The sequence below is a fragment of the Camarhynchus parvulus genome, chromosome 1 (assembly GCF_901933205.1).
Source record: "Camarhynchus parvulus chromosome 1, STF_HiC, whole genome shotgun sequence".
Lineage (NCBI taxonomy): Eukaryota > Metazoa > Chordata > Aves > Passeriformes > Thraupidae > Camarhynchus > Camarhynchus parvulus.
Window position 1 is genome coordinate 83,086,653 of NC_044571.1, and position 13,909 is coordinate 83,100,561.

Consider the following 13,909-nt stretch of genomic DNA (forward strand, 5'->3'; position numbering starts at 1 on the left):
GCAAAACACAGGCAGGTCCTGCAAATGTGGAGCCTTAAGACCCATCTCTACAAGTGAGCCTAAAGCTGATTTGACTTCACAATGTATTTGAGCTTCACAGGAGATAAAACTGCAACACAACCATTAATTCTGTGAAACTGTAGGTCATGTTCACAGCAACCTATGTTTTCAGATGAAAAATTTATTCATCTAGGGAGCAAATACAAATAAATTAGGTGCCTCTTCTTTTTCAGAATCACCATCCTTTCTGGAGTGACTCTTCAAGAATATAGTATCAAAGCAGCAGCTGTACCATTTGGTAAAAAGACATTGTTCTGAAGTGTCATGTGCATGTGTTCCCTAGTCAAAAAGTGTTTTGTATATATCTGACAGAGTGGAAGCTGTAGCAATTACCAATCTCATACAAAACACCTGAAGCAGGAAGATATCAAAGACTGGCAAACTGCTTTTGACACTTTTAGACTCCACAGACTGCCTGGCTGATGTGAGAGAAAGTGGGTTCCCTGGAAGGTTGAAGAGCATCTTTCCTTTTTTTCCATTCATAGTGTATAATATATACCAAGTAGCATTTAAATTTCTATTATTAAATCAAGCAATTGCATTAGAGCTGTGAAGAGCTCCCTTCTCCCTCTACTATAACTGAAGTGAAAAATTTCACCAGCTTTTTGACTTAGCTGGAGTAAATAATTATGCATTTATTTTCAAAAATGTTTTCTGTCTGCATTTGGTTATATTGCATGCTGAATGGCTAACATAAAACACTGGAATGTAATAAAAACTGAATTCCTATTTAGTTTAAATAGGCTGCATTTATTTAAAAAAAGAAAACAAAAGGAATATATTTTTTATTTTATGTATTTATCTACCAGTAGCATGCATTTCTAGAAGTTAAAAACTCCAGTCTTATTTCCTATGCCTCAAAACTAAGCAAAGCCCACCACAGTCCTTCCAGTCTCCTAACGGTGGCGCTGAAGCACAGGTAAGTTCACTTCTTGCAAAAAACCCCAAACTAATGGATACAGGCACAAACAAGTGCACTTTGGAGAATAAATAGCCAACATCCTTGTCATCACTACAATTGGCACATTTAGATCCTTTAGAGTATCACTGGAATAAAAAAAAGTTTCACCTGCACATCTTCGGCACTTAAGACCAAGTGTTGTATGCTGGCAAGATGATTAACACATATATAAAGCAAACCTTTTATAACCCTGATTTTTTACAGTACATTGGAACTAGGTCCTCTGCACCTGGTAGAACACGACATCAACAGTACCACTTCATGCCACAATTCTTTCATTGGGAAAGTAACTTTCATGAAATGTACAATTACAACTAGAGGAACTTTCAAAAAACTAAATTTACATGCCCATATTCCATGCTGGTGAGACCTAACATGGCATAATGAGGATAAAAATACATACCAATGAGATTTAACACTAATGCTGCTGTCTTATCAGTAAGGCTTCAAGAACAAGCCAAGCAATGTACAGAAACATTGACTTGCTCTTATATTTCTGCTGGTTATTGAGATCATTTAAGGGATCAGAAATGCTTCAGTTAGACAACACAGTCATCCAGGTATCACAGCTACCTCTAACACTGGGTTCTCTAAGCACCTTCTTTCTTGAAGTTGTTTTCAGTGAATAAGAAATTTTAAAATCCCTACAATTTACATAACGATCTGCAAGCAGATGTTTGAAATACAAAGTGACATCTGACAGCACAAAACCAGAACAGTAACAGAGCAGAAACTGTCAAAAAAGCTACTACTGTGTTCCTCTTCCAAGTTCCACCCCCATGCTTTCAATTTAACTCCCAAGGTTTCTTTTTGACACTAACAAATAAAAATCCACCTCATTTAGTCAATTTGGCAACCATAAGCATCCTGAGAGGTAGTGTATCTTCTATCCAGGTGTTTGGAGAGTTCATCATCTTCTTCCAAAGGGCAGTTTCATCTGAAGTAGAATCCATCCAATCTACCATAGTTCCATAGCTTTTGCCTAGAAAAATGTCAGTTTTAAGAGAAAAATTACTTAATCTGCTGCAGAGTTAAGCACAGACAATCAAATTCACCTGCTCTAAAATGGTTACACCTCCTTAGGTAGCTGATCTAGTGGTTTGGAGATCCAGTTCTACATTTTTACTCTTGAGCAATTATGTCAAATACAATTAACAACATTTTCACACAAATTTTGTCATCATTGTCCAGATTTTTTCCTTTTTATCCTTGGTCTTTTTGTCACAATCCCGAGGAGAAGGATGCCAATTGCCCATACATCTGAGAAGACTTAACAATAAAACAGAGTACTGATTTTGTACTGAAATGCAACCTTGGGTACTCTGAAATTCAAATTAAGATTTATTATTCTAATTTGTAATTTAGGTTATTCTGGTGAGCCATGCAAGAAATTAATTTGTGAAGAGTAGCATGTACATTGCATTTCTTGAGAAGACTCCAAACACATGCTCCCCTCAGATCAGAGAGCAGAATGAAAGGGACAAATAGAAGAATTGTATGCATTTTCCTGTTGCTATATCTGCACATCTTATATTGCCCTTATGCTAAAAACTTATTTGCATTTGTAATTTTTCCAATTCAGTATCTTCCAATCTTATCCTGCATTCCTGATCTATCCTTTTATTTCCACCCACTGCTGTCTTTACACTATGTTTTTGCATGAGTAAGTTTGCAAGACATTATCAGATTTCAGGTGCAGGAATACCATAATCTTGTACTTTAAACAGTACCAAATACAATGTATGGCCAGACAAAGGTTTGTTTCTAATATTTCTCCTTGTCAGTCATCCTAACCCTCCTAACATGACTATTATTTACATTTCAGGATCTGTTCTGAAGAATAAGTATGTTACTGAACAAAATTGTTCAAGAGAAAAGAAAGAATGAAAGAAAAGAAATGGAAAAGGGAAAAAAAAAGCAAAGTCTACTTTGTAAATTTAGTATTAATGTGGTGATTGTCCAGTACCTGTTCCAAGGCCAATCCGGAGGCCTCCCAGAAAGTGGTTTGCTAGTTTGTTGTGATCCCAGACTGTGAGTTCTATGCAGGCTTCTTTCAAATCTTCTGGTCTAAAGCCATCATAGACCATGGTGTGGTTGAATACTGGGTTTGTAGTTTTTGTAACCGTCCTTGTTTTCTGGCGACTTTTTCTGCTGGTGTCTGGAAGAATGGTACTTCAGAGAGAAAAAGCACTGTCAGTTTGCACTTGCACAGCACAGCCTGCATTAAACATACTGAAAGGTAAAAGCTTCTGATTAACTGTGTTTTGCATGGTAAAATAGGACTGAAGATAACACTGCTTTACAGAGAGGGAGTGAAGGGTGATATTCTCAGCCCCTTACAGGAAATACTGGCAGCAGGTATCCACCCTTGTGCTTCAGAGGATGAAAGGGCAAGTCAGATGGAGAAGAGGCCCAAGTGAGTTTATTTGCAGTGTTATCACTGATGACATTGAAACATTTTGTTGCTGCCAGAGATTTCCCCAACATCTTGTTATTCTTGTCTCTTCACAGTTTTAGTCTGCGTGTGGAAAGGAAGGGGAAGAAATCCAACTGTGTATTCACACTATTACACTATTTCACGCTTCTATCTCCTCCCAAAATTTGCTAAGCTAAACCATGTTTTGCACAAATATGCTTTGCTTGAGTGAATAAAAGCCAGAACAGTTTGACTAGTCCTTCCACCAAGTGACTGAGAGACAAAACCAAAGTGTAATAATGACACAGAAAGCTCTCCCAGTAAGTTTTATTTGGTGGTACATACTTAGCATCTGGAAGCTGTAAACTATGCAGGACAATTTACACTACAATAAAGGAGAATCAGAAAGCAAAGTGTTCTTTTAATATGAATGTAGAAAAAGAAGATACAATGAGTGCAATGGTAGCATTATTAGGCCACCATGTTTGATGACTTGACCACAATTCTTACCATTTAATGAAAGAGTTGAGCCTATTGCCTCTCAGAGGAGAGAGGTTATGGCATTCCTTCACCCAGATGTGCACCTCACCAGTAGATAGAGTCTTCTTTCCTGAAAAAAAAAAAACAAAAACATCTGCTTAAGGAGATGGTTTTAAAAGGTATTTTGTCTGATGCAGCAGTTCTTGCCCATTTGCAGAGGTGATATGGACTTGTTATCTCATATCTTAATTCAGCATTGCTCTCTGTACTCAGGAAGTTGAAATCTTCATCCCATCAAAGTACTGCAAGATCATATCATGTCTGCCTTCCTACAATGACTTTTCTTCTGTTACAGCTAAGCAAACACATGCCACTGGTCTTCTCTTCCCAAGACTCCTAGATAAACAGATCAGCTTGTCATCAGTCTATGTGATGTTAGCATTTATTGTTGCTTGTACTTTCAAATAAGCTCTTTTATCTCTTAATATACTTGGTTCTTACTGACTGTCTGTCTGGATTAAAGACCTGACCTGGCTTCACTCTCAGACTGGTCCACTATCTATTGTCAGACAAGATTAAACCAAACTGATCAGACTGCTATAAATTTCTGCTTTCTAAATACTTGCTGCTACTTCCTCCACCTAGTATTGCTTGAAATTCTGTGTGTTGTCATTGCTTAGCACATCACAGCATCTGCCTGATGATCTATAATCTCTAAAATTATTGAGAAAACAGAATTTTGTTACACGTACATATCGCATTACAAATCTTAGATTATGACAATGAGGTAATTTCTTCTTTAGTAACATCAAACAACAAAAGATCTCAAAATAGTCTTTGGGTTTCTTAACTGTATTCACAATCAGAGTGACTTACTCCTCTAGGAAGAAAACAGAAAACTTTTATGGTGAAAGAAGCTGTCTGAAGTGAATGACAAACATAAACAAGGTGTTTTTTTTTTTAATTAAAAAAATAAAAAGGACAAAACGACCAAAGCCTTGATGAACAAGCAAAGCAGCAATGCTTACCTCCAGTTGGATGTGGGACATACTGGAGGGCTAGTTTCATCTCCCCTCTGTTTTCTAGATTAAGAGTTATTGCTGAAGTCTGAAATGAAAAGAAAATTAAACCAAACCTCTGATATTAAAATGGTGCTGCACTTGCTCCATATCCTCAGAAGGTTTACTCCGTATTTGGTTAACAAGTGCCTTCAGATTTCTGTTGTCATATTGCTGCAATGAGAAATACTTTGAAATTCCTACTCCTTAGACTGTGAGAATGTTTCTCCTACTGTAAAGGCTAGCTAGACTACAAGACATCTCAGAACTGTATTTTTGTTTACCAGTGTATAAGTATTTATGATTATAATCAGCACAAAACCCACAGAACACACAAAACCAAGCCCAAATAATGACTTGGTTTTGCACTTACACAACAGAAAATGCAAAACAGCCAACCTACCCTTGGCTTTAGAGGAAACCAGTTGATCTGCTTACTGGATGGATCATTCCAGTCCCAAGCTCCTAAATCCAACTCCACTTCACCAAGGAAGCTATTCCTACCAAAGGTATCATTGTGCCAGACAGAGATATTGAGGCTTTGATTCTTTAGGAGCTCCTTCTCAATTTTATACTGCCAGGAAGAAGTAAGAAAAAAAAATTAAAACAAGCTGAATTTTTACCTATGCTGTATCAGAAAGTGATACTGTTAGAAAAAAAGTGTCTGGGTTTACACGTCCATAACTGCCCACTTCTGCATTTCAGAAAGCAAAAAAATCACACTATTTCCTTTTTATTTCTGTCATCTTAAGGTCATACATGGCTCATGTTTGTTTACAAGAAATATAAAACCACCAGTGTTCTCAATGCTGGATCCAGGGACAACTGCAGAGTTAATGTATCAATGGAAGCACACAGCCAGCTCTGCAGAGCAATCCCTCTCATGCTAATGTCCTTTTTGAGTACAATGTGCCCAAAAGCTGAGGTTCCTCACACATCACACATATGCTATATTATATCCAGTAATAGTTTGATAAATACCCTCAATATTTCATTATAGACTGGATTAAAAGTTTTCTTTTTGATAGATGTCTTCCGTTTGCCCAGTCTGTATTTCTCTGGAAGCAGGTAGGTCTTTACGTACCTAAAATTTGGACAGAATTGTTAGAAGAGTTAAAAAGTCCCCAAAAACCTAAAGAATCCAGACCCTCTCCAACTTCATCTTCCAAAATACACAATATTTGCTCACACAGTAAAAGAAATCCACTTGAGTAGACATTATATTATTCAGCTTGTATATTTAAGAATTACAACAGCAGTGGTGATGTATAAAACATCACTTTCTTATAATATCCTTCTTCAGGGGAAAATCTGTTGAAATGTCTCCTCAGCACATGAAAATATAGAATATATACCTGTAGCAGGCCCAAATGTCATATTTATAGGTGCTAATACTACTGAAAACATATCAAAGTGGTATTTACCATCTGAAAAGTGGCATTTTAAAAGATAATTTAATATTCTTAAAAATTGTAATTTCCTATGTTAATACATATACACACACCAATTTATAAAGGCAGTTCTATAGTCAATCAGAGTAAAGAAAACCCCACAAAGCACATTATAGCCTCTTCATCTATTTCTTGGGTGCTTTACTCCAGCAGGTTAGAGAGACTTAGAAAAGCCCAGCAGTTTTCATTTCCACATTAAAAGAAAAAATAAATGCATTCTTTGTACTTACGGGTCTGAACGCTGTCGCTTAACATCTGCCACTGCCAGGTCTTTACACTGGCAAATAAAGATGTGGAGCTCATTCAGCTGTTCCACATAATCAATGGCAAACTGAATGTTCCCCTTCACATCCACATTGCCAAAGTCTGCACTGTAGATACTCATTAGGCTGCCACTCACCTGCAGTGTACAAGAGGAGAAATATTTTCCAGACATTGCATTTCACCAGGTACCTCAGGATCAGGGTAGAAGTTGTGCTCAGGATTCAGACAGTGCAGATGAAGAAATCAACTGCATCTCTTTAGATGTAACAATAAAATGCAATGGACACTATTATACAAGCTTCTCAGCAAGCAGATTAATGAAAGAAAGATATTTGGAAATCAAAGGTGTTTGGCCAGGATTCTTACAAAAAAATTTGAATGGGTTTACTGCATAGAGATAGAAGAAATTAAATTATAGGATGCTGTAGATATGAGGATTGCCTGTGCTCAGACCCTTGAAATATTACTTCTAAATCTACTCAGCTCATCTTCCTTGCAGCCAGTAGAGCCTAAAAGTTTAGGACAACAGACTGTCTTAAAATACTTACAAAAAGATTAACAGATAAAGTCTATATGGCTGAATTATGCACATAAATATGTAACTAAATACAACACTGAAAATTAAATACTAAATACAGAGAAGAAGAAAGATATGTGTGTATGTATATATATTTTATCTCAACATCCTTCCCCAAAATCCTGTTTTTCTTACTCAAAGTCCACATAAACCAATGACTTTTGGGTAGCTGGTTGACTCAACTACACACCTGAAATACCAATAATATCTCTCACTTTGATTTATCTTTCTCCCTTTCTAAATGTTTGTTCTATATGAATTGTTCCTCATTTTCAGATACAAATGTAAGCTCCAAGGGTAAAATCCATATCTTTGTTCAGAGCCCTGAACAAGCTCCAATATATTACTAGGAAAAAAATTTAAATCTAATTAATTTTACTTTACTTGCTTCAGGCAATTCCATGCAAGGAATTATGTTATGTTCACAAAACAGAAGTGGAAAGAAGGAGACAGAGATGGCAAGGAAAGAAAGATACAATGAATGAGAAAAGAGCCCAAACAATATTGGAGAAATTAGCAAAAGCAAAGTGCCTTTAAAATAATGCTTTGGTTTACATACAGAGGATAAGGAGGCCATGCCAGAAGAGCTGCTAAGATTGGTTAGAGAGCTGGGACTCTTCTTGATTCTGCCAAAGGAATAACTGCTTTCTGATGTTGTATCTGTCTCTCTGTCATCACTCTACAAAAACATCACAGAAGGAAAGTCTGTGTACGTTCTTTATAGTCACAAGGAAAACAAACAAACAAACAGAATTTTAATGCAGGTTGAGACTCAGTGGAAGTCTGAATTTAACTTCCCTTGTAGTGCAACATGAATAATATTTCTAGAATTAGGTCATGCATTTAAAGTTAAAAGGGAGTTTTTCTGATGAACACCCTACGCTGATCATTTTTTAGCAGCGACACAACTAGATTTGTTTGCTTGTCTGTTTTAAATCTCAAGTAGCAAAGAAAAATCACAAAATTAAGTTTATTGGGACAATTAAACTTAACTTCTCAGTGTCACTGTCTCATGCATAACCTATGCAATTGATAATGCTCAGCTATTTTAGCAGTCCTTTCTGTTATGTAGTAAATGCTGTCAGTTCGGTGCCTGTCTCTTAAAGGCAGCTGGCCAGAAGGTAGCATTCAGAGAACAGCACTGGGTACAGCAAATGGATTTTGCAAAGTCTTTCTTGCAAGAGGGAAGTGGGGCTTTGCTTTTCCATGAGGGAATTGTAGCTTTTGTTTCCTTGGTCATTATCAGGTTATGTACTCACAACCCCATTCCTTCTCAATGCTACTTCTGCACTAAAGAATTGATCCCCTTCCCACATGTGCCTTCCTACGCAAGCTGTTATGGACAACTTCATCTTCCTGTTGTATTCGACCCAGGAACAATTTATGAGGTCTCCCCACTCCTTCAAACAGCTTTGAACTGATGTCACAGATCTTCTCATAACAGATACAAGGTTAGTAAACAACAGTTTCCACATATATTAAGAAAATAGTTATTTATATAAATAAACATTTAGCATATAAAGACCTTTTCAATTTACTTCTAAAATCTGGTTATGCCTATTCTGTTAAGTATAAGCAGAGCAGGATTTTTTCTCTGTTCAGAGGTCAATGATAAGGACTGAATAATGCCTTAGCCTACCTAGGGCAAAGCTTCTTGAGAGAAAATTGCTTTGGAGAGTGCTGTTTGGGACTGCACAAAATAAATCCAGAGAGTGAAGTAACACTTAAGCAGTGTGGATAATCAGTTTGGTTACACAGACTCTTTGAAAGACAGAAAAATCCTAAGTCCTCCTACAGGGGAAGGCTATATGGTGATTAGACAAGGGGGAATTGGCTTTAAACTAACGGGTGATAGGTTTAGATAAGATACTAGGAAGAAATTTTTCCACTGTAAGGGTGGTGAGGCACTGGCACAGGTTGCCCAGAGAAGTTGTGGAAGTGTTCAAGGCCAGGCTGGATGGGGCCCTGAGCAACCTGGTCTAGTGGAAGGTGTCCCTGCCCATGGCAGGGGAGTTGGAACTAGATAGTCTTTTAAGGTCCTTTCCAAACCAAACCATTCTGTGATTCTTCTGATAGAGTTCTGAAATTTTACTTGCACAGACTTTAAGGCTGCATACCTGAAACTATACCATTTCAGAGATGGAGCTTACCTCTTCCTGTAAGAATGATGGTACCGACTTGCTCAGTCCTTTGAGTTTTTCAGGGTTGGAAAATGGTTTATCAGGCTGTGAAGTCACTGTGGAAACTGAGAAGCAGTAATTCAAAAGGCTTAAAAAACATGTTTGTACATCAGAACAGTGAGATTCCACAACAGGACACAGGAGCAAACCACTTTGGATGAAATACATGCACATGCACAGCTTGGATGCAAGGGGTTTTTTATACCCCCCAGAGGACTCAGAGAAGCTATAATTAGGAAGAATAATCTACTTTGGCATTGTCTATAACAGTGACCAACGAACTTTGATAGGACCAGAAATGTTGCTTGATATGAGGTAGCCTGGGTGCTACAAGCAAATTCTTATCAAAAGTGATGAAGAAATCATTGCAGATTAATGTCTAGATTTTCTTCCTAGTACAAGAGTAAGCACCCTTGTGCACTAACAATATCATCACTGACATCAGAATTATCATAATATTCTTAGTAAGAAACCAAATGTAGTTCTATTTACTCAGTCTATTTAACTGCAATAGGCAAATTTGTGTAAATCAAGTAAATTCTAGACCTGACCAAGGAAGTTGCCAGTATTCCTACTTAATTATAAGATGCATATCCTATTAATGATGCACTTTTTTGCACTCTCTCTCTTCCATATTTGCATGCCTCTACTGCAGCTCGCTTCTGTGCTCTTTCACTGTACAAAACCTAATTGCACAAGCTAGGCTTGCAAAAATCCAGTATGCAAGTAATGCAGTAAGCTCATGATCCTCAGAATTTTTCATGCCCTAGCCCCACTTATATTTAATAATACACAAAGATGAACTGGATACACATTGTGAGATGCATCAATATGATGTGATAGAAAATTATTTGGCAACAAACAGCCACCTACAGGAGCACATATTGCGTAAAATGAAACACTGCACACAGTGGGATTGTTTGCAAGGCGAGTGAAACTTTTGCAAAGCTTTTGATGTCAAAACTCAACCAGTGCTCAACAGACCAGTTATTGTCAGTATGCAATTAGATGCAGTACTTAGACCATGTATCTAGCCCAGATGTGTAACTTGTTAAATGAAAAGGTATTGTTAATGTATTAGTTCAGCTGTCAGAGGAAAAGTCTCTCCAGTACCTGCTGGAAGAATCCTATTACTCACTTTCTGCTGCATTTTCAGATCTCTCTTGATGCTGATCAGGTTTCGGACCTGCTCAGTGCAGTATTAACAGTCATTCAGCAGCACAGTTTTGTGAGGTCATAAATAGCATCAATATACTTTAAATGTGGGATTTTTCTGGTTTTTTGGTGGCTTTGGTTTTTATTTTTTACTACCCCAGACCACATGAACATTGTGGGGCTTTTTTCCTTCCAATAGTTAGTAGTGGTTTAGGTATTGGGCCTGTATGGGCATTAGGTCTGTCTGATTTTGGCGCATCATGAGAAAACCTCAAAGGTTTTCTCCAACCTAAACAATTCTATGATTCTGTTTCTGTGTTTTGCATTGCTGTTCTCCTTTGAGGAGCTAGATCATGACAAATTATGAATGTAATATAAGTGTACAAGCTAAAAATTCAGTCTTTTTGCTGTTCCAAAAGAACAGTCTTTTCAAGAGAACTTGCCTTATTCTGCCTGTACAGCACTCAATTTGGCTCTCTGTCATTTTTTCATAACTTCAGTCTTAACAAATTAAACTCAAATTCCCCCTGCTCTTTTCAGGTTAGTCTCTACACATTCACGCTGAATGCCAAAACAGGCTTTCAGTAAAGGTCTCCACTTGAAAGCAGAGTGCAGGATGGTGCTTAAGTCCTGTTACTTTACTGGGTGTTATAGGTATTCTAATATGCTATGATTATACTATTGCTGCTGTAGGCCACTGGCATGCACAATGCTTTAAAGCATCTAAACCATGAAATAAAAAATACAACTGCACACAACTGTTCTTTTAAAACTGTAGTGCTCCAATGCAGTAAATAAAGAATTTGTGTGAATAAAGAATAAAGTGTGCTATATTCCACTATATTCAATATTATTTGATGCTTTTCAATTCGGTTTGTTTTGACACACTCTTGGAGCAGGTTTGCTTTTTATTTTTCTTAGATTTGGAATTTCTAAAGGTATATAGAAAAATTTAACTGTAATGTATCTATAATGCACTAATGGACAGATGATATCAGCAGTAGCTGGTCTAGAAGTTCATCTATTGCTTAGAATAATGCTCCTTTATAGGACCAAGGCAGGGATATTAAGAGACATTCCTTTCCAGTTGAGGTATTCTGAACGATACCTTGCACTAGCAAAAGTCATCTTGGATTTTACAAAGCAATGGATAAACAGACAAACTGAATATTTACTGAGGCCAATTTCTTTCAACTGAGCTTGTGTTCAAAGCTCCCTATGATTTCAGTAACTCATAGACTGAATGACTGAAAGCCAAAAGAATACATTGATAAGTGGCACAGTTTCTACAGATACAGGAGGACATAAATAGATTCCTTAAGAATAAACACCACAACAGAATTCTACAAAAGCTTTCCAGCCATGCTGAGGTTAACCAAATCTAAAAACACAATATAACTTGGTACCAAAAAAAAAAAGAAAACAAACAACAAAAACACTTCACTAGCAAACAGAGGCCATTACAAAAGCAACAAACTTCCATGCAGACACAAATTATATTTACCATCTTCAGCACTAAGAACTAATTCTTCCTTTGGTTTATTTATTTTTTCTTTATCTGTTCAGGAAAAAATAACAGTTAGAAACTTTGTTATTCAGTATAAAATGGATGGCAGTGATAATCACAAAATTAAGAGTAATGAGGACCAAAAGCACAGACAAACCAGCAGAGCCACGGGAAGGGTTAAATTCAAGAGGCTTTTACTTGACATTGTACCTCAAAGCCTACATCCAAGCAGGGGTCTCATGGTGACATAGTTTCTATCAGCATGTTGTTGCAACAATGTTAGTGCACACCTAAAACCTAGAAACTGGTTAGAAGCAAGCAGTAGCATAAGTAGTATTAGAAGAACAACTTGCCAATATCTTTTAAAAAGATCTCCATGCTTCAGTTCACAAATATAAGTTCAGTCTTTGTCTTCCCATTAGACATGAGATAAGCATGAAAACACTCAGGGGCAGGGTGAAGTGAGACAGGAATTATAATTAAAAAAAAAAAAACAAGGAATCCAAGGAGGCTACTGAGGGAAGCTGGGAATTCATTTTAAGTATAATATTATCTCACTGTATTCTCTTAAAGCAAGGTTGATGTATTTACTGCTAAAATACACAGGTGAACAATTACTAAACTGAGTTTTTCATGCTTTCATTGTCTACTTATTCGACCCAAGCCAGCAACCAAGGAAGCAATGACAGTAGCTGCTCATTACTGGTTTGGGTAATTGCCAATACTTCCACAATTGAAAAACTATCCAGGAAACAGTTAATCACTGATCAACACAGTGCAATTCTGGAAGATGTTCCAAAATTAACACCAAGAACTGAAAATTAAACCATATGAGAAAAGAATCTGGTTCCAAAGTACAGCCTCCATACAGCTTATTGAGAAACAAAAACAAAGCCATAACTTGGCAGGGCTGTATGGAAAACCAGCATGAACACATTTAAGCCAAACTGGGGGTCATGGGAGACACACACAAGCTTTGTGCTCACTTGAGGTGGCTGATGGAATGTCCTCTAGACTTTTGGAAGGCTTTTTCCTATCTGCACTCCTTTTCAAAGCCATCAAAACAGGGTTTAATTCTTCTTCAGAACCTGTTATGAGACAAAACACATGAACACTGCACACACAGGCAGGCCACTTCAAGTCAATGAAGAACCAACCACAGGTTTCTCATGAGAATCTATTTTGACAGTGAGCAAAGACAGTGAACATTCAATGAAAATACAAGATAAATCCAAAATAAAATAAACACCTAATTTTAAGTGTCCATTTGTTCTCCCTAAACACCCCCAGTCATCAGCAGAGACAGACAAGTCTGACAAGTGATTTGACAGACAAGTGATTTGCCCTGTGTAGGTATAGGTCTATCTTTAATGACTAATAACAGCGTTTGGGGAAACTATTGCACTCAATTGATTAAGATTAATATCGGATAAACTCAGATTGTAGCCATTTCATAACCATCTTTTCATGAATCTGCACAAAAGAAAATTTTAGGTTTTTTCCTTTGTGCAAATTTTTCTGTTACAGTCTTTCCACATGAAAGTAATTTTGCTTCAATGCTTGAGTAACCAAAAAAACCCAACAAAACCAAAACCAAAGAAAACCAACTGACCAAAACCACAAAAACCGAACACCAATTCTCCCCACACACCCAAAAAAAAACCCCAATAAACAAACAAACAAACCAACCCCACAAAAAGCTATTAGAAGCCTGAACTTGTGCAATTGTCTCCAAAAGTAGAATCACGACAGACCTAGCTCCTTAAGAAATCTTTCAGACTTTCCTTCTTCCCTATCTTA

At 37.1% G+C, this 13,909-nt stretch overlaps 1 protein-coding gene across 5 annotated transcripts in view; it reads right to left on the bottom strand.

Annotated features, from left to right (window-relative positions):
- Nucleotides 1–839: 839 nt before the first annotated feature.
- The window catches only part of SYTL2 (synaptotagmin like 2), a 52,875-nt gene continuing 39,805 nt past the window's right edge, over nucleotides 840–13,909 (bottom strand). For 2 of the 5 annotated variants that reach the window (XM_030958808.1, XM_030958842.1), the window contains exons 10-21: nucleotides 13,096–13,197; nucleotides 12,107–12,160; nucleotides 10,586–10,633; nucleotides 9,418–9,512; nucleotides 7,827–7,946; nucleotides 6,657–6,826; nucleotides 5,957–6,059; nucleotides 5,379–5,549; nucleotides 4,946–5,024; nucleotides 3,948–4,047; nucleotides 2,988–3,193; nucleotides 840–2,003 (exon numbers count right to left, since the gene is read on the bottom strand). In XM_030958808.1, the coding sequence (XP_030814668.1) occupies nucleotides 1,858–2,003; nucleotides 2,988–3,193; nucleotides 3,948–4,047; nucleotides 4,946–5,024; nucleotides 5,379–5,549; nucleotides 5,957–6,059; nucleotides 6,657–6,826; nucleotides 7,827–7,946; nucleotides 9,418–9,512; nucleotides 10,586–10,633; nucleotides 12,107–12,160; nucleotides 13,096–13,197 (1,394 nt within the window). In that variant the 3' untranslated portion in view covers nucleotides 840–1,857. The remainder of the gene's footprint in view (nucleotides 2,004–2,987; nucleotides 3,194–3,947; nucleotides 4,048–4,945; nucleotides 5,025–5,378; nucleotides 5,550–5,956; nucleotides 6,060–6,656; nucleotides 6,827–7,826; nucleotides 7,947–9,417; nucleotides 9,513–10,585; nucleotides 10,634–12,106; nucleotides 12,161–13,095; nucleotides 13,198–13,909) is intronic. The other 3 variants (XM_030958817.1, XM_030958825.1, XM_030958833.1) reach the window with 3 other exon arrangements.